The sequence below is a fragment of the Xiphophorus hellerii genome, chromosome 2, assembly GCF_003331165.1.
Source record: "Xiphophorus hellerii strain 12219 chromosome 2, Xiphophorus_hellerii-4.1, whole genome shotgun sequence".
Taxonomy (NCBI): domain Eukaryota; kingdom Metazoa; phylum Chordata; class Actinopteri; order Cyprinodontiformes; family Poeciliidae; genus Xiphophorus; species Xiphophorus hellerii.
In genome coordinates, this window is record NC_045673.1 from 11,613,086 (window position 1) to 11,632,210 (window position 19,125).

The following is a 19,125-nucleotide window of genomic DNA, read 5'->3' on the forward strand; positions in this document are numbered from 1 at the left end:
AGAACGGCTCGACTAAACTAAAAGTCTATGGATAAAGTAACCAAAGAGGCGCCTCAAAAAATAAAATCCGAGTTACCGTGAAGGCAGCACCACAGTTTGACGTGGTCATGTGATTCAATGTTGCGGAAGTCCAGATATTACGTCTAGTAAAATCAAGTAGCTGTGCAAAAATAACCGAAAGCTTAAGCTAATTATCAAATATATATTTTGTCGCCGTCATCACAACCCATGGTCAGGTAAGAATGTTATTTTCAGCTCAGCGTTAACCCCAACAAACCGTATGGTGCTGCTCTTTAGCAAGTCCAGGAATATCTTTAATCTATTTTTGTGTTATTTACAAGAAAACAGAGACACTGTGAGTTTATTTTCTACAAGACATAGTTGGCTAAATCATCTTGGGCGACTGAAGTAGTAAATTACAAGATAAATCTGTAATACAACGGTATCAAATCGGCTGCAGACCTACATTGTAGGAGATATCATGTGAGAGTCAGCAGAGTCCAGACAAATCGATGAAATGATACCAAAAAGGAGAAAGTCCAGTAATGTTTCTGAGGGAACGTACCGACACATAATTAATGCTCGTTTCATTGTTACGTTGAGATTTCATTTATTCTTATAGACCTTAGATCGCTCGATGCTGTTTTTGTGGTCTAAGTACAACAAATTACAATAAATGAATTCAGGAGGTTCAGATTATTCGTTCAAATGTTTTTAGTGTAGACAACATAAACACGACACACAATACTTTGCACACGTTTTTATTCACGTTATAACCGCCAAATTATTAGCCAACACCAATCAATACTTCACAAAACTGTTATGGAACAGTACAATTTTTGCTATTTCTTCTTTGCAAAATGAAGCTCAGTCAGATTACATGGAGAGAATTTATGAGAATAATCCTATAACAGATTCTCAGTTGAATGTATATGGTATACGTACAGCTGTTCTTACATATAGATATGCTGTAATCCAAACTATACAACGTTAATGTTTTGTGTATTTAATGTCTTGAATTGTATCCGTAAAAAACAAATCAGCAATGCTAAGTAAGGAAAACAATTCAAATGTAATTTATCTTACAAATTAAGATAAAGAAACAAAATCTTAAAACCAAAAATGAGATAATGCAATTATTAGTTTACTGAAAACTTACATGAAATGGATGATTGTAGATATTTAAAACAAGACTTAAAGAAAGTACTTGAACAGAGAACTTTCGATAGATTGTCTGATGAAAAATATTTATGCTTTTTGCTCTCCGGAAGTTTGCATTGCCCTAAAAAATATTAAAGAAATCTAGTCATAGTGCACTAAAAAGGTGCGATCATGTCTACTTCAAATCTTCTGTCTCCACAATATTTCAGGTTGCCGTCATCATCCTAATTTGAAGGATCAGTGTATGCAATTTCATATAAATCAATGCTTGGATGCAATGTTTTACTGTCTGTAATATTTCAGTTACCCTTCTACATTCCAATTCTATATTTGGCCAGTTGCCCTTAATGTCCACACCCGGCCTCTTACTGGTTGAGATGATGGAGCTCAGGGAGAGTGGAGGAAACATTATGATGATTAAAAAAAAAGAAAGAGACTAGTGAGGAAAAAAGTGTGTAAATCCCAGTTGATATAATCAGCAAGTATGCAGCAATAAAACTGCAAGGTCATGTTTTGCTAACATTGTGCTCAGGTTTATCAAATGGACACATATGGTCAACAAATAAATGAATGAATTTCCATAAAACTGTCTAACACTTACATATTTCTGTGAGGGTGAGACTATATCATTTTAGGTTCAGTTTTGTTTTCTACATATATTCCTCAAGCTGACTGTCTGCACCAGGAAATCTCTTAATATATACACAGAAACATAATCCTAATTTGACATTGTCTCCCAGCAAATTTGGTACAAACAGGAAAAGGAATAGTATTAGGAAATAGTCAGTATTATAAATACAATATTGGTATATAACCACATAGATAACACAAATTGTTGACATTTTCTTTTTACCAGTCACATTTCAGTTTTAACAAACCTGCTTTAAAAAATGAGTGTAATATTCTACATAAATAAAATTTCCAGCAATAAATGGAATCGCTACTGTGCCACTCCAGCTCATTAATTACTCTGGAAATGTGCTTATTTTCCCCAAATTTTGCACACACCTAACATTAATCTTATTTCTACTGGTTTAATTAATATCTATCTTGTTATCGCCGTTCCTCTTAACAATTGTGTGTAGTTTAATAGCTCTTGAAATGAGAGACAAAAACAATAGCAGTGCTTGGTTTCATTTTCCTATGAAAATAACAACCTTGCTGTGTGCTGCTGTTTTTTTAGGATGACACAGAGGCACTGCCTGGAGGGCCAGGTATACTCGGTGCCTCTCGTTCAGCCTGAGCTGAGGCGAGAGGAGGCTGTTCTTCAGATTGCAGATGCACTGCTGTACTTAGAGGTTATTTCTACAGACATTTTCAGAAGGTAAGCACACAACACAACACACACACACACTACAAATATAAATATACTGTAGTTACAGTTTCTAAAGCACATGTCTTCAGCATCACAGTTTTCCACATTTGAATTCAGAACAGACACCTGGTTCAGATTCAGTGTTATAAATGGTTGAATTTTTTATTTTTATTTTATTTCTTTCTTTCTTTTTTTTGTTAGACCAGTTAATAGGCAATTTTCACAGTGAGGGTAAAAAAAATTTTTTTCCTATTAGAAGATAAGCAGTGAAAGTATTTTAGGTATAAAGCAGCTCTTGGAAAAGTCTCATCAAGGCATTGAATGGACTGATGTTGAACATTACTGCATCTGCTAAAAGTAAGCTGCTATGGATCAAGATGTCATTTTCTCTAGATTGCACAGTTATTAAGCAGCATATGTTTTACACCAGATGGTCCTGTTTGGCACACTGCAACCATCGGGTTCTCCTGTAATTATATCAAAACACATATTCATAGCTGGAATAGTCAGGAAATTGTAGCATCAGTCATAATATGGCCTGTTTGTAGTTAGAAGTGTGGGGACTTTCTTAAATTTTTGTTTTGATTTTATTGCATTTCTGCTACCAGTGTTCTTACACTGTCTTTAAAATTATAGAATAGTATTGAATTTTCTTTTGGCTATTTTCAAGTCTGTATATGTATGGAAAATCATTTGGGCATGTTCTTCAGTGTTCCGTCTTTTCAAATTTGAAATCATCTTTTGTAAAAATGAAAAGCCCGATGAATGTAAATTCAGTGATGTCGCTTAGATGTGCCTCCACATCACACTATAAGGTTAAAGGTGAAACTAAAATACCAAGTACCAGTAATGGTCATGCTAAACTCCACAAACTGTGACAAAAAAACCTGTGGAAAAATTCTGCTACCCTCACTGCTCCGGCGAAGGTCATCTCAACTGGCCGAACCTTTCACAATATTCCAAACACATTTTTCCTGATGCATGAATGTGATTATTGTCATGTTTGTGTTGATGTTGCTTCCAGGGTCTCTGAAAGTGTAGAGAAGAACCGGTGCCAGCTGCAGAGTGTCTCTGACCGGATCAGACTAGCTCAGGCCCGTGTTGACAAGATTAAGGGCAGTAAAAAAGCCACCAAGGTAACAAAGACAAAATTACAAGTTTTATACTTAGATTCTCGTTGAAGCATCACATAAAATCCTATAAATCTTTGTGCAAAGGTTTTCTCCAGTGCCAAGTACCCTGCCCCAGATCGTCTCCAGGACTACTCCTCCATCTTTACCGGAGCCACAGATCCTTCCTCTCAAACCCGGCCTCGCCGCAAGATACAGAATAAACTTCGGCCTTTTGATGAGAAGGCCTGGCAGGTGAAAAAAAAAACCCCACAAAAAAACGTTCAATACTGTGCTTATTTTTTTTGTGAAATCCACTTATTTTGAAATAATTGATGGTAACCTAGAAAGAAAAGTAGCATTGCTGCAGCCATAATGAGCTTTTTTTATCGTCAGCCCAGATATTTTCAAATCAAAGAGAAATGAGCCAAGTGACAGCAGAAAGTGTGCAGAAAGCCCATAAATACAAAACAAACACAGATTTGATCCATAGTTTTAAGGCTTTTTAGCACTGTGTGTGCTACTATCTCTACTCTTCTGATGCTTTTGGGGAAACACCATCTATTTCCCTCAGCTCATTTATGCAGCTTCCCACATCCACTGTCACTGTGGCAACCAGAGAGATGTAGCTTTTTACTGAGGTGGGGAAAGAAATGCTCTATAAACTGAGCAATGATGAGAAGAATGAAGCTGCCCATACAACAAGCTCACAGCTGGTTCAGAACATCTGGAAATCTAACAGCATCTGGATCCAAGCAGTATTCTAGTATCTGTCGAGAGACTCAAGAGTCTTAGGACCCTTCTGCAAATTTTGTACTGATGTTTGGGTAAAAAGAACAATAACATGATCCACTTACTGATCATTAAGAGATAGATTTCCAGATTATTTTGTGTCTTGGCGGCTGCTTGATGTTGTTTTATAGTCCTGTATATGACACCTGTTAAATAAATGTATGGTTACTCTGTTCTAAAATTGTTTGTATAGGAGTACAGGTTTGATAATCCTCCTCTCCTAACCCCCGTCTGTCTCATTTTAACTCCCCTCCAGGCATGAATTTAACCAATCCGATGTTCGATGAAAATAAAACATTCTTTATATATTTTCCTTGAGAATACCCTTTCTATCTTTTTAAATTACTCAGTAGGAACACCACTTTTTTGCCTGAAACAAATGTGTAGAAAACACACTACTCAACAAACAACCATACATAAAATAAGTGCTTTTTTTTGCACTTGCTAATATCTATAAATGGTTACTATATTACCCCCTCCCCTCTTCTCTCTACACACTTCTTGTGTCTTGCTTATTCAAAATTCAAAATGTTCTCTATTCATTTTTTGAGGTCTTTAGATTTAACCTTCTGCATATTTCCCAAATTTATCTGACTTTGTCCTGGTATCATTCCCTTAAACTCTGATGCAAATTTTGATCTCGCTACATACTTTTTTAAATACATGTATCATTTCTGTCTTTTATGAGTAGTCTCTCCTCAGCAGGTTTAGAAAAAAATAAAAAATAAAAACTCTGAAATTTCTGCTATTTGACATCCCCATCTAAATCCAGATTCCAGGTCTCATTCTTTCCTTGTCAGAACCTTTGATGCAGGTTATTTTGCAACCCACGTCGTTAAATTTGTCACATGCTGTACATGGAGTACATCAGAGGCTGTGCGCGCGTTGACAGGGAAAATCGACTGTAAATGCATGAGAGTTTGTGTGTCTGTGTGCACTCTGCTCAGTAGAAGCTCGTGAATAATTTATAGCGAGCCCCTCCGTTTTTCCTGCACCATCTCAACAACCTTTACAAAAATCCTGCATATTTTCTGCTGTGTGTGCTTGCTCTTGCAAGAGTGTAGATTTTTGTTTGTGTGAAGGATACGTGTGTATTTGTCAGACTGAAAAAAAAACTAGCAGTTGTTTCTGGTGCAGAAATGAATTATTTAACATCCTCTAAAAGAAGTGCCCCTTATAATTCTCGCTGATTGAGGGTGTGTGCGTCCTTTAGCAGAGGGATTGTTGTGGCATTTGTCATTCTGGTTGCTCAAGATTTACACATTCCTCCCCACACACACACTTTGTATTGATCTCTCCCCTTCAGGAGAAGTTAACGTATTTCCCAGTGTGTGTGAGCAATAAGAAGAAGACTGAGGACGAGACAGAAGAGGGATTGGGCAGTCTTCCGCGAAACATCTCATCCGTCAGCTCTCTGTTGCTCTTCAACACCACAGAGAACTTGTGAGTGAACGGAGACGGACTGGAATGCTTCCTGCTGCAACAGCTGCATGGATTTAAAGTTTTTGCCTCTGCATCTTTTAACTTGTCTCTTGTTTTTCATAGATATAAAAAGTACGTGTTCCTTGACCCTCTGGCTGGAGCCGTGACAAAAACACACCAAACTCTGGAGACTGAAAAGGAGGAGAAACCATTTGATGCCCCGTTGTCAATTACAACAAGAGAGCAGCTGGAGAGACAGGTATGTGAAGATCAATAGTGGCTCGGCATATTACGACCACAAACCTATCATGTGAATTTCACATGACAGGCCAAAATAAACTAGTGCATAAAAAGTGGGCTGTGTATGTGTTCATCCCTTTTTATTTTGATACCTAAAATAAAATCTAGTGAGATTAGATATATGTAAAAAGTCACTTATTTAATAAATAGAGTCCAGCTATTTGTATTGTAATCTGTTCTGTAAAGATCTAAGAAGGGGAAACCTGCTAGAGACTGTAAAATACCTCAATACTCATCCAGAAGGACAACAACACTAAATGTGCAACCAGGGCAGCAGTAGAAGGGGACGAAGGCATTTATGTGTTGGAAGGCCTCAGTTACAATTCAGACCCATTTAGAATCTGAGGCAAAACTTGAATATTTCTTTTTCAAATATTTACAGATGGTGCCCATGTAGTCTGAAAAAGCTCAAGTTATTTTGCCAAAACTTTCACTCCATTAATGAAAATATAGTTGCATTTGCAGCTAAAGGAGGTTGAAGAAAGTTTTCATTCAGTGGGGATAACTACAAATGCATGCCACACTTTTAAGATTCAAGAACGCCACGTATCCAATCCTTTGTATGCACTACTGTGGATGGATCTTTGCAAAAATCCTATGCATTGAGGTTTGTGATTGTAATGTGGCAAAATGTGAAAAAATGTATAGAACTTTGCTTCTGCAAGTTCCAGCATAGCCAGTATTAGGTTGATTTTTTTTTTTATGTGCAGGATTGCTTAATCTCTCAGTGATGATTTTTTTTCCCCTCTATAACAGACAGCTGAAAGTTATTTTTACGTGCCAGACCTGGGTCAGGTGCCTGAGATAGATGTGCCGTCCTACTTGCCTGACCTTCCAGGTATTGCAGACGATCTGTCATACAGCGCAGATCTTGGACCTGGATTTGCCCCGTCAGGACCCACTCTCAACATCCCAGAGCTGCCCTCCTTCTCTGGGGAGAGCGTTTCACCAGGTGACATACCTGCCCTTTGAACACTTGCTTGACTGTGTATTAAATTTGTTTATTTATTTGCATCTTTATTCTTTTTCGCCTGCCTCAACTTTGGGCCATTTTTTTTGTTTTTTATTGAAAAGCTAATTTTACGGTTTTTTTATTTCAGGCCCTGAGCTCCAAAATAATCTTCCACCGCCCCCACCTCCTCCCCCACCCCCTCCCTCTGAACCAGTCCTCCCTCCCACTGCTCCTGTAGGAGCTCCTCCTCCTCCGCCTCCTCCACCTCCTCCTACCACAGAGATCCCCGTGGAAGCTACTCCAACGCCAAGCTCAGGTTGGTTATATCCGAGCTCTACGCTTTGACTAAAAACAGTATTAAAGTGCTGAAACCCTCCACTTCTACTGCAGTAGAACTTTCTTTGTTCCCTAGCTCTAACCTAACTGATATTAATGAGTGAAGTTTAACAGGCTGTCCTCACTGTATGCTCTGACTATAGGCCCTGTGTCTGGCGCGCCGAATGAGGTGGTGCAGCCATCAGATGGGCGTGCCAGTCTGCTGGAGTCCATCCGCAACGCCGGGGGCATCGGCAAAGCCAAGTTACGTAATGTTAGTGAACGCAAGATGGAGAAGAAGAAACAAAAAGAGCAAGAGCAAGGTGAGGGACTGAGATGACTTCAGGATCCAGCCTAGAGATAGGATGCACCTGTACTGCCACAGTTCAAAGTGACAACTGAGCCCAAAATTCTTCAGTCCTGGCAGTTTTAGATTTTATATTTCATTCAACTAAAAAGTTAGATTTTTGTTTTACCCAAAAGAGGCAGGATTTAAGTATTTACTTGTCTTTTTTTTGTTATTCAGCTGTTGGAGCAGCATCTAGTGGTGGAGACTTTATGTCTGATCTCTTCAATAAACTTGCCATGCGCCGGAAAGGTGAGAATGTGAAATGCTCTTTGTTTTATGTACCAAGGAATATCCCATTGAGATAGAGTATTTCTTTTGCCCAAGAGTCTTGATAAAGATAATAAAGAATCTACTAGGACTAAGACCAAAACTATGTTATGTATCAAAATATTTTCAGCAGTTATCCGTGTGGAGTCATGACCAGATGCCTTTTTAAACATGACTCTCCAGATGATTTCTGTTTTATAGTAATAGTAAGGCTAACTGTTAATGGACATATTAGTCATTTTGCTGTGAAGTACCAATTTTAACTGTGCTAAAGAACTTCAATCTATGCTGAGTCCATTGTTATTTGTACAAATTATGGAAAGGTACAAACAATAATGTATCACAATAATACAATTAGCAAAAAAAGTTATCTCCCAAGATTAATACAAGTAGGGGGAAAAAAAAGTTGGTTCCATTATTTATCCTTGTGGAACACCACTCTCCATGTGATCCGACAAACTGGATTCTCCTACTTAGTTTGAAAACCAAATAAATAAATCCTGTATTTTACTAAGTTTGTCTGATAACTCAATGAGAAATTTACAAAATTCAAAAAACAGCAATGTTACTTGTAACAGCTCTGAGCTCTGAAGTTACGTTCTTAAAACCTCACTGTCTGGCTTAAAATATTTTGAAAATAGTTTCACTTGTTCATTTGAGATTCAAATATTTTAGTTGTAATTGACATTGAAATAGATTTTGCATTAGGTATACCAATGATGACAGGTTGGATGTTCTTTTTCTCCAGGAATATCAGGGAAAGGCCCAGCAGGTGGAGAGTCGGCTGAAACTCCCGCTGGTACCGGAGGCGCATTCGCAAGGATGTCGGACGTCATCCCACCCCCACCCGCCCCACATTCAGCAGCGGATGATGAGGACTGGGAAGCATAACTTGATGGACAGTGATCGCAACGGAACATCCTTTTTTATTGAAGAACTGGCATTTCATTTACATAACGCAAAAGACGTAAATATCCAAAAAGAAAAAAAGAAATGGTAGCTGGCTAAATAATTTCACAAGACATTTGCAGCTATGATGAAATAAATATAACAGATTGAAATAACTTGGCATTTTTGATAAATTCCAAATATCTAAAAAGCCTATGAAAAAAACATTTAGCGACTAGGCTTTGAATTACATAACACTGTCCTTAAAATATTTACATTTTTCTATAAGAAGTCATCATTTCTGTGTCAGCCTAGTAGCAGTTAACAGAAAATAGCTTTCAATCGCTAACATGTTGACTAAAACCTGAGAACATTTTGGTGATCAATGGAGAACATGCCATGTTTAAATGTAAAATAAAGAGAACATGAAAACAAAAAACATGATGTCGCTGGTAGTGATGGTGTAACTCCTTAAAGATAAGACCTTTAATTATGAACATTTCTCAGTCTTATTTAAACATCACATTTTGTGCAGCTTAATTTTTATTGAAGTCGTAATGAAGCTCTGTGGGAGACAAACTACTCCTGTTTCTGCCTTTTCTCCAGAAAGAACTAGGAAAGCAGAAAAAAAAACCCCCCAGATATTATGAACTTGTCTTCGTTCAGTCGAGATGCAACAAACTTTTCAGGGCGCTTCTGTGCTTCATTCTCACCTTCCGCAATGCAGCAAAAGCAGGGCCAAAGCTGGAGTATGTGTTGGTGCGATTCTTGATCCACGCGGGGAGTTTAGACAGCGTAGCTGGCCGAGCGTAGCGCCTGTCGCAAAGGACAATGGAGGAATAGTCGCCTCTGTGTCGGATGGCTCTGCCTTTGGAGAGAACAAACATGTTAATGCCTCTTGATTAACAAATATTGTTTTTAATTTACCTTCTCTAATCAGTACCTATAGACTGGTTAACAGCCTTCATGCAGAGGTTTTCTACCAATGCTTGTCCAGGGTTTTTCCCATGGCTGTGAGGCTGCAACATAGAAGTAAAATCATTCATCTCTCTTGCAACATTTTACCTTAAATATAACAATTTTGGAATGAAAGAAGAATCTGACCAGGTGTTTGTCAAGATACGACATCTTTTCCTGCAGCTCTGGAGATTTGATGTTGGGATACGGCATGCCAACCATCACCACACACCTGTAATCATATGCACAAACACGCATAATTAACTTTTAATATTCAAGGCAGCATACAGGAGCTTGTTAACTATGGGGTTTGTGATTAACACACCTGCCCAGGTCATCAGAGAAATTAATGCCCTCGCTCATCTTTCCACCAACTACAGAGAACAATATCGCTCCTGTGACTCCTCTGCTGCTGTCCACGGCACTCCTCTGAAATGAAAATAGTTGTGAAGTCTCGCCACAATGACCGCATCACTGACGATCCGATATCTGCCAGGTGAGAAGTTTATGTTACCTGGATACAGCGGGAAAACTCGTTTAGCACCTGCTCTACCTGGTTGGCCTTCTTTGGCTCCTGGAAGATCTGAAAAGCGATTGTGAGATGGGAGAGATTTAGGTCTTTAATAAAGCTGTGCTTTTTTTCTTGCATTCTTCCTTACTATTAAAATACGCTGCTGGTTTATACCTTTTTCTTATTCCCCAACCGGGTAAGCGCACCGCTGGCCTCCCAGTGAGAAACGATTCTCCTGGAATATTCGTAGGAGGGGAAGAAACACACGACCCCGCCCGGAACAACGTTGCAGATGTTGGAGAGAATGCGTCCCGTTTCGTCCATCTGTTAAAAGAAGACTCTACTGTTAATCCTTAATAAAACATACACAATTCTATTTATTATAATTTATTTGGAAAAATTTACTTTATCGCAAAAGATGGACCAAGTAATTGGCCAGAGATTAAAATCGACCAATTTTCCCTTGAGAATAAATACTGAAATAAAAGAAAAGTTTTTTTCCCCTCTCTAATCAAATTCATTAACACAAAGAGCTTCACCATTTCTCATTTATTAATGCATCAGCCAACACCTTTCTTCAGTTTTCTGAGTTCAATAAAAAGGTTAAAGATATGCGAGTTGATGCATGAATGGGGAACATGTAATTTCTTTTTTTTCTGATGGATTCAAAACCTCTACTTTTATCCATGAACCTGCAGCACTGTTTTATCTTGTGTGTTAACCTTTAGAATAAATAAAAACAATTTCAACTGTTAAAAGTTGTTAACTCATTGAAATGTGTCCGTTTGTACCATTTGAGGAGAGTCTCTGTTTTGAAAGGTAAAATCCAGCTCCTGACCAGATGGACCAGCACATAAGACAAGAGGAAGAATGTTTTCCGGAGGAATCACATGGCCTGCAGATTTCACAAGAAGTAAAATAAAAGGATTAAAAAGATACAAATTAACCATTGAAGAACACAGGATATTTTCAGGATTTACAGTGGTGTGACAGCTAACTGTTGCTAAAAGACAATTCTTATCTGTCATGAAAAAAATGTCTTTATTGCAATCTAAACTGCTTTTAATGTACAATTTAAACCAATTTCACCTGGATTACTCTCAATCCCACCTCTTCTTATGGTCTTAGTTATAAACCAGGACTGTTCCACTTGGATAAACTAGTATGACTTGAGCTTAAAGTGAATTAGAAACAGCTTACTATGGATTGTTCCCAACCAATAACTCAGCTACAAGTGGAGCAGCTGAAATATCTTGATGTCTCATTCCACAGTGATAGGGTATCAAGAGGATGGTGCTCTGGTCTGTCAGAGTTTTTTTTTAAAAATTTTCCAAATACTATCTCCACTGTAGCAGAGAGGTGTGTCATGATCAAGAGAACCAGATCACTAATGCAAGGGACTGAAATGAACTTCTTCCATAGCATGGCTGGTCTCAGCCTTAGAGCCCTACCTGCCTACCAGATCTGTTTCAGGGTAGATTTCTACCAGCTTTTGTCTAATTTGCTCCCGGTTCCTGTAATGGAAACGCTGGACAAAGAAAAACTACCGCCAAAAACTATCTCTAGCTCTGTTCCTGCACCTTTAGAGCTAGAGAAACTTGATCATCTGGGAGAAGATCAGATGTGGATAAGCTGCTGCTTATCCACAACTAAAGTAGGGCTGCCATCATCTGGTCACTTAATAATCTAATAATAATTTTTAGTCTAATGTAGCTTAAGTAATAAAATTATTTTTGATTTGTAAATACATAAATAATATTAGGGGCTTATATTTACTTAAGTGTAAACCTGGCAGCTTTTTGTTTCTCGGGAAAAGACATCTATTTTAATTATATAGCTGTTATGAACAAAAATACGCATAAACAGAACCATTAACATAAAGAGCGTTATAAACAAAAGCACAATAAGCTGTAGTGATGTGAGAGAAAAAGAGCCACTCACCACAGGAAAACTCTGTGATACGCTCCTCCTTCACTCCGGCAGAGAACAGTAGCTCCTGTTTGAAGTCTGAAACCTATATATGTAGACGTTTCTTTAATCTTAATATCTCTACGCAACCCCCTTTTTTTTTTGTCCAACTATCTCAGAATCAACTCACAGGCTGCATTGTTCCCCCAGCGATGATGACTGCTCTGCACTCCTTCAACACCTGGGCAAAATGGACCGCTGGATTCAAAAGAAGGAACTTGACGCTGCTCTCGGACAAAGTGCCTGGGTAACAAATGGACAGTCTCACACCAGGGCAGTTGAGCCTTTGTGTTTGATTTACATCTGTGACATAAATCAAACGCATCTCCAAGGTATTAAAAAACAGATACCTTGTTTCTGTAACACCACTCTGCCATCAGTGTTACTGTTGGTGAGAGCCAGGAAGAAACCCTCCACCTGCATCATAGGAGATGCGGACAGCACTTTGTCTGCTTCAGAAGCCCCCTGCTGGTCTGCTGAAGGAACTGTTCACAGGAGAGTGGACAGCGTATAATAAAAAATAGGCAAAACTTACAGCTATGTTTCTTAAAAGTCCATAAAACGACTACAAAGAGGAAGCATCCCGAGGTTAACCTGGTGCGGAGCTGGGGTTGCTGTTTAAGGTCTGAAGGTAGCGATTTAGGCCTCCTGTGCGACGGTTCTCCTTATTGGAGCTGCTGTGGGTGTGCAGCGTTACACTGGAGCCGGCGTACTTCTCCACAAATCCACCCAGCTGCCGACAGTGGTTGAAAAGGTTTAAAAACTTAAGCAAGATATTATAATGTTTTATGTGCATCATATTAATCAAGTGAACAAAAGAAATGCTTACCTTCCTGCTGATCATGCTCTTTTCAAAGTACCTTTGTAACTAAAGTAGGAAGATCAGTAACATAAATGTGAATTATTTTGGTAAAACTGAACATCTTGGGCTAAAAAATTAACTTCAACTACCTTAAACAAGTTGATGTTGTCAATCTGAGCTTTGAAGAGGAAATTGTTAATAGTATACATTTCAGTCCCTGAGGGGAAAAAAAGAAAACATTTTTTCTAGTGAGCAACTTTTCAAGGTTCGCCAATAACTACGTTACACACGTTTGTCCCTGACTAACCTGCTTGTGTAGTCTGACTCTGCGGATTCTGTCCAACTTTACCTGGAACAGAAAAACAGTGGGAAATTCCAAGATTATTATTAAGAAGCCCAAAAGTTTTGTTTGGAAGTTGGAGGCACTCACCTCCCAGCACACGGATGAGTCCCTCTATCACAAACAGAATCTGTTTGATGTACATCAAGTTCTTCGCCTTCAGTCTGTTCCTGGTGTTTGAAACGGGTACATATTACATAAGAACAGTGCGAGATAAAACTGAATGTATGATTTGATTCTGTCTCAGCACTCACTTGTAGCGGTCGGCATACTGAGTGAGCTGGGACTGGGCGCGGCAAAGCTGCAGAAAATTCAGACGTTAGGAACATTGAAACTGAGACCGAACATAATTGAGACTTAGAAAGAGTTTACCTGCGCTCCGCTGAGCTCTGTGCTGTGTATACAGGAGAGAGTGTCACTAAGGTTGTGCGCTTCATCTATGATCACCACCTGTTTTTAAAATATGTAGTTAGGCATCCCGGTTGCAGAGCCCTCCAGACTTATTTAAACTTTAAAATAAATGATTTGTTTATTATAGTAGCAGAACCTCACACTGAAAATTTCCACTTTGATTTCAGGAAAGTGAGTCAGAGGAGGAAAAACAGAAAAAGTTTTAACAGTTCTTACAAAATGTAAATGGACACATTTATTTTATTCTTTATTTCATCATTTACTTCTTCAGATTATCAGAGTGTTCAGATACTTTTAATTAGTAATACATGACATTGTTTAGGGTATAATTATGAGGGACTCCTCAAAATGGGAAATACAATGTAAAATGATTTTTTATTAATAAAGATGCATGCCGATTTTCATACATCAGGACTTTTTTGTTTTACCATTATACACTTAACATGTGTGGAGTTTGCTAAACAGAAAGAGTGTAAAATGGTGAGTAAATCCTAACATGAATTAAGATAGAATGATGTGTTTTGTGCAAGGGACTTTTAAAATAAGAGATTTCCAGTAAAATTCTGTTGGGATCAATCAATAAACTGAGTATGGGTCACCATTAGGTCTTCCAGCTGGATAAGGACCTAAAAACATTCCCCTTGTAGTCAAATTAAAGTATGAAGTATTTTTGAGTTTAATTTTGCTGCTGCAATATTTCTAGGGACTATCTTTAAAACTGTCTTTAAATATCAAATGAAATCAGAAGCTAAATAGGCAAGTACTTTTTTCCATACATCTCTGAATCAGATTAGCACAGTTTAATAGCTTTGTGACTTTTTAACAGCATTGCAAGCATTTCAAATGTAATTTAAAACGCTTTTTAGGCTAAATTGGGTATAAATTATTAAAATGTGCTTCAGAAATAATGTATAAACATACCTGTCCCTTTAGCTGGACACCTGCTGCCCTTCTTGTAGCCTCATGAAGAACCATCTGATAGGGCAAAACGACCAGCTACAAAAAAAATAAAAGCAAAAGATGCTGCAAGCAGGTCTATTAAATCCACCTCTACCTTTAGCGGTAGAGAGGGTTAATGGTGCATAAGTGACTAGATTTACCTGTGCAGGTGGGACAGCAAGACGTGTGGAATAATAGGGACATGCTTTTGTTTCCTTGCCCAGCTTCAGCAGCTGCTCTATGTCCTGCACCGTCCCCAGAACTTCATCCCTCATCTGCTGCAGAGCCAGAGCTTTGTTGTAGGGACACACACTCTTTGGCTGACCTCTCTTACGTTTTGCACCGTCTTCGTGGTGCTGCTTCTCTGCAAACAAATAAAAAAATGAGGGAAAAAATAAGCCAACAGAAAATTACCTTACTTTGAGAGTTGAGTAATGTTGTGGCTAAATGGCTCTCACCGTGTTTGTTTTTCTGCATTTCCATGCAGCGGTCATTTATGTGCTGGATGCTGCCCAGCCACCGGACCTCCTCATTAACACACAGATTCTGCAAAGAACAGAATGCAGCGGCAAGGAAAACAGGATCAGACTTATTGGCAACCTGTCTATTTTTGTTTTGTGATTATGCTTAGAAAAAGTAATGTTTTAACTGAACATGACTGTTAAAGAAATCTCTGTTGTGAGGGTGCTGTAAAGCATTTCCATCATTAAGCTGAGGTACACACAGAAACAACAGGAAATTTGCTTTGTTATACTTTTATTTTGACGACTAATTTCATTTTTCTTTGACTTCAACTTCCTGTGGGCTAGCTTCATTGAGTGCACACGTGATGGCAGCCAGGCCAGACTTTCACCTGGAGGGAACTCCCTAATTATCCATCTTGTTGTGGCAGACTACCGGGTGAAGCCGAGGGATAAAGTGGACTGAAGCTTTTGTTTTTTGTTTGTTGTTTTCTATATTTTCAGTATAAGTTGTAGTCAGTTAAGTGCGTGTTAAATAATTTTCTTCGTAATTTGCATCAGGGCAAAACTGTGAGATGAAAGGAAAATGTTTATTTTAAACAAACACAAGCAGCTTCTTGTTAAGTCCCTTTTACCAATACACCTAAATAAAGTCCACTGCAATAACTCCTTGCATAAATCACCTATTTAATAACTAGAGTGCCCCTCTAGTTATTAAAGTGGGATAACTAGAGGAGAAAGCTCTAGTTATCCCCTCTAGAGGGGAAAGAGGGGAAAATCGGAAAAGCTGTTCTGATTTTACTGTATCGGAACAGCTACCATAAATCTAGCTGTTCTGTGAACGTGTCAGAGGTTTAGAAGACTATAATAGTGAACAAACAGCACCACAGAGAAAATTGTTGAGAAGTTTAAAGGAGAGTTAGGTTCTAAAATTGAACATTCTGGTCTGTGTGGTGAAAAACTAACCCTCCAGCATAACATTCCTCAAATGTCAGACTATAACAAGCTGCCATATCAGTTACAGTAAAGTAAATAATAAATAAAAAAAGACTCCCCTACAAAAAGCCAGCCAAAAACCTCTCGAGTCCCAGTTTGTAAAGGATGAAAAACCAAACTATACCAGTTATCATGTTCAATGTTTTTTTTTAATTATTACTTTTTTGTAAAAGTGTGTATGTGTTTGTGTGCAGGGGTGGGCGTGTGTGTATGTGCACCCCTACCTGCCGAGAACCCAGCGTGACCAGACTTATGTTCGTACTGAAGGGGCTCTTCTGAACCTCATGGACAAACTGGGCCAGCTGGGAGTGAGTGCGACTGCAGTAGTAAATCTGCAAGCAGGGAAGTTCACACTCACATCAGAATCAGGATTAACACACATTATCATCTATTTGAAGATCACGTTTATGCTGACTTCGTCACCTTAGTTACATGCTCTTCAACCAACTCCTCATCGTCCTCATCCTCACCTCCAAAGAATCTGGTAAGCAAAGACACCTTGTTTTAATCGCCTTTTCAGGCTTTTAATGACATCCGTAAGAGTGCAGTCGATGAAAGCATTCACTCACCTGCTCTTACTCTTGGATTCATCATCACTCTCATACTCTGCAACGATAAGCTCCTCGTCCTCCTGATCTCCTGGCGTCGCAGTTTGTTCCTCCTTACTGAGATGAAGCAGCTTGAATGCCTCATCCTCTTCGCAGCTCTGAGGTGAGGTCACAGTTAAACATTTCCATCTACCTGTATGAAATGTGGAAGGATGGAGTCTGAACATGGGGCTCTCCAAACAGTCTTACCTTTCTTTTACTTGCATACTTTAGATTAATATTATTTCTGATCATCTCCATTCGCTCTTCTCTCTTCTTCCTCTTCAGCTCCTCCTCCTGAAAAAAGCTTCAATTATATTAAGAAGCATGAAAAATAAATAAATAAAAGCTGCCAACCGAACTTCCTCCACCTTTAACTTTGACACCAGGTCACGTTCAGCCTTCTTCTGGACAAAGTCAGTGATCCAGTCGGGCTCTGCTGACGCAGAGCTGCTGCTGGATGACAGAGCAGCAGAGGTGGAGAGAGACGCTTCTCCTTCCTGCAGCAGAGCAGCGGCCTCCTGTCTCTTCTTCTCCTCATGGTCTACCAACCAGCTCAGGGCTCCACATATGAGACTTAGAGACTTGCCTGTTCCAGTTGGACTCTCAAAGATGCCCACTTTGCCTTGGTCCAGGGCACTGTAGAGCGCTGTCATGAACTGCTCCTGGATGTCGTAGGGCTTATAGGGAAAGGGAAATGAGTCCCTTCCATTTTCCATGCTCCTAAAGTGCCTGCAAGAAAAAAAACATAAGAATAAGATAGACCCATAAGCTGACCTGTAAAGGTAAAGATAATTTTATTTATATAGCACACTTTCAGCAATAAGGCAATACAAAGTGCTTTATAGGATTTAAAAGGAAATACAAACAAAATAACAAACCAAAGGAAAGAGCAAAAGAAGAAAAAGCTAATAATGTTGAGCCAAAGTAAATAAACTAGATACCCCAATTCAGTACTCCTATACAGACCTGTGTATGTAAGGTTGTGTTTCAACTAAGTCATTCTAATTGTTAAGTTAAACACAGTAATGCTATGGTCACAAAAGCAGGTATAAAAGCTTTTGTAGGTGTGGACTGGTGCTACATCCTGTTGGAAAATGAAATCTGTATTTTCAAAAAGCCTTGTCAGTAAAGAAGAAACATTGAGTGCTCTAAAATATTCTGGCAAATGGTTGCTCTGACTTTGGACTTGATAAAACACAATATTTGAAAATCATACAATAATATTATCAGTAAATATTGCTGTGAAGGTATCACTTGCAATAAGCACACATTTTCTTCACTCCACTGTTTTTCATCTGTGCTCCCAGTATTTTGGGGTCCTTTAGTATATTTAGTGCTCAAAACTGAGGTTATCACTACTGTGCAGATTTGCTGTCAAGCTTTTTTCCTTCCATTGAATTTTTTTCATTAACATATTTGTATGAATCCCTCTGAAAATAGTTGACCATTTGTGGCATAACCTTTTTGCTAAAGGTATTAGTGACAAAACATTTCTTTACATTCCTAGCATTCAAAATTTTATGAAAGACTATATTCTGTATTTTTCTTTAGACGTAAGCCATAATCATCAAAGTTAAAGACAAAAAGGCACTAGAAACATATCACCGTGTAAGGAATCAAAGAGACGACTTATTAAAATTCGCCTGTAGATAAAGACATTTCATATCTGGGGCCAAACCAGATATGATGTCTTTCTTTGCATTCATAGTTGCCATAAATTCAAAGACAGACACTATCCTGTCCCAAGGAAGAGATTTCCTCCTACCATTAAATGGTCTGTTACGCATCTAACAGTTCATTCGGAGTCTGTGGAAGGGACATTTGTCACTCAAAAATGGCTCACATTAAAAGTACTAGTCGTAAGTAGCTAAAAAAATACGGTTAACAGTTATTGATATCTGAATCGCTTTATCTTCTCGCATTTATTATATACGTATATACATCGGCAAAGTAGTGAACTCACCACAGAGATGAAGTTTTGAAACGTCCTTCGTTCAAATCCCGGGTTTTCAACAACCGCGCCAACAAACAGAAATGGTCACAAACAGTGGCCAATAGGAGGGGGGGTAAAAATAGAAGTGCACGTTTTACTACATGAAACAACTTATGTGGGCGGGGCAATTAGAATACAAGCTTTAACTTGTTCGCTTGATAGTCTGTTTTACAATTTTACAGAATATAAAAACGAATTATGATATTAAATTAAAATTATAGATATAAACTGTTTCTAAATCTTGTAATTGTTCAATTCCTTTAGCTTTGCACCGCCTTTGTGGTGTA

At 38.5% G+C, this 19,125-nt stretch overlaps 2 protein-coding genes across 2 annotated transcripts; one reads left to right on the forward strand and one right to left on the reverse strand.

Moving 5' to 3' along the window:
* The first annotated feature begins 96 nt into the window (after positions 1 to 96).
* wash1 (WAS protein family homolog 1) lies at positions 97 to 9,297 on the forward strand. Its single transcript, XM_032583591.1, has 11 exons — positions 97 to 236; positions 2,345 to 2,485; positions 3,501 to 3,612; positions 3,694 to 3,840; positions 5,684 to 5,820; positions 5,923 to 6,058; positions 6,856 to 7,051; positions 7,200 to 7,367; positions 7,531 to 7,689; positions 7,893 to 7,964; positions 8,731 to 9,297. Exons 1-11 carry the CDS (start codon positions 229 to 231, stop codon positions 8,871 to 8,873), a joined length of 1,419 nt encoding a protein of 472 aa, XP_032439482.1. The 5' UTR covers positions 97 to 228; the 3' UTR covers positions 8,874 to 9,297.
* Positions 8,889 to 19,097, reverse strand: ddx11 (DEAD/H (Asp-Glu-Ala-Asp/His) box helicase 11). The gene is made up of 27 exons (XM_032583580.1): positions 18,809 to 19,097; positions 17,214 to 17,574; positions 17,053 to 17,139; positions 16,825 to 16,961; positions 16,679 to 16,736; positions 16,480 to 16,587; positions 15,257 to 15,344; positions 14,960 to 15,162; positions 14,781 to 14,855; positions 13,821 to 13,898; positions 13,703 to 13,749; positions 13,539 to 13,618; positions 13,416 to 13,457; positions 13,258 to 13,325; positions 13,136 to 13,174; positions 12,901 to 13,039; positions 12,657 to 12,791; positions 12,437 to 12,549; positions 12,280 to 12,352; positions 11,130 to 11,233; positions 10,513 to 10,662; positions 10,342 to 10,410; positions 10,153 to 10,256; positions 9,975 to 10,059; positions 9,814 to 9,889; positions 9,584 to 9,738; positions 8,889 to 9,482 (listed from the first exon to the last, which is right to left on the reverse strand). The coding sequence occupies exons 2-27, from the start codon at positions 17,559 to 17,561 to the stop codon at positions 9,450 to 9,452; spliced, it is 2,694 nt and encodes an 897-aa protein (XP_032439471.1). The 5' UTR covers positions 17,562 to 17,574; positions 18,809 to 19,097; the 3' UTR covers positions 8,889 to 9,449.
* Between the last annotated feature and the right edge of the window lie 28 nt (positions 19,098 to 19,125).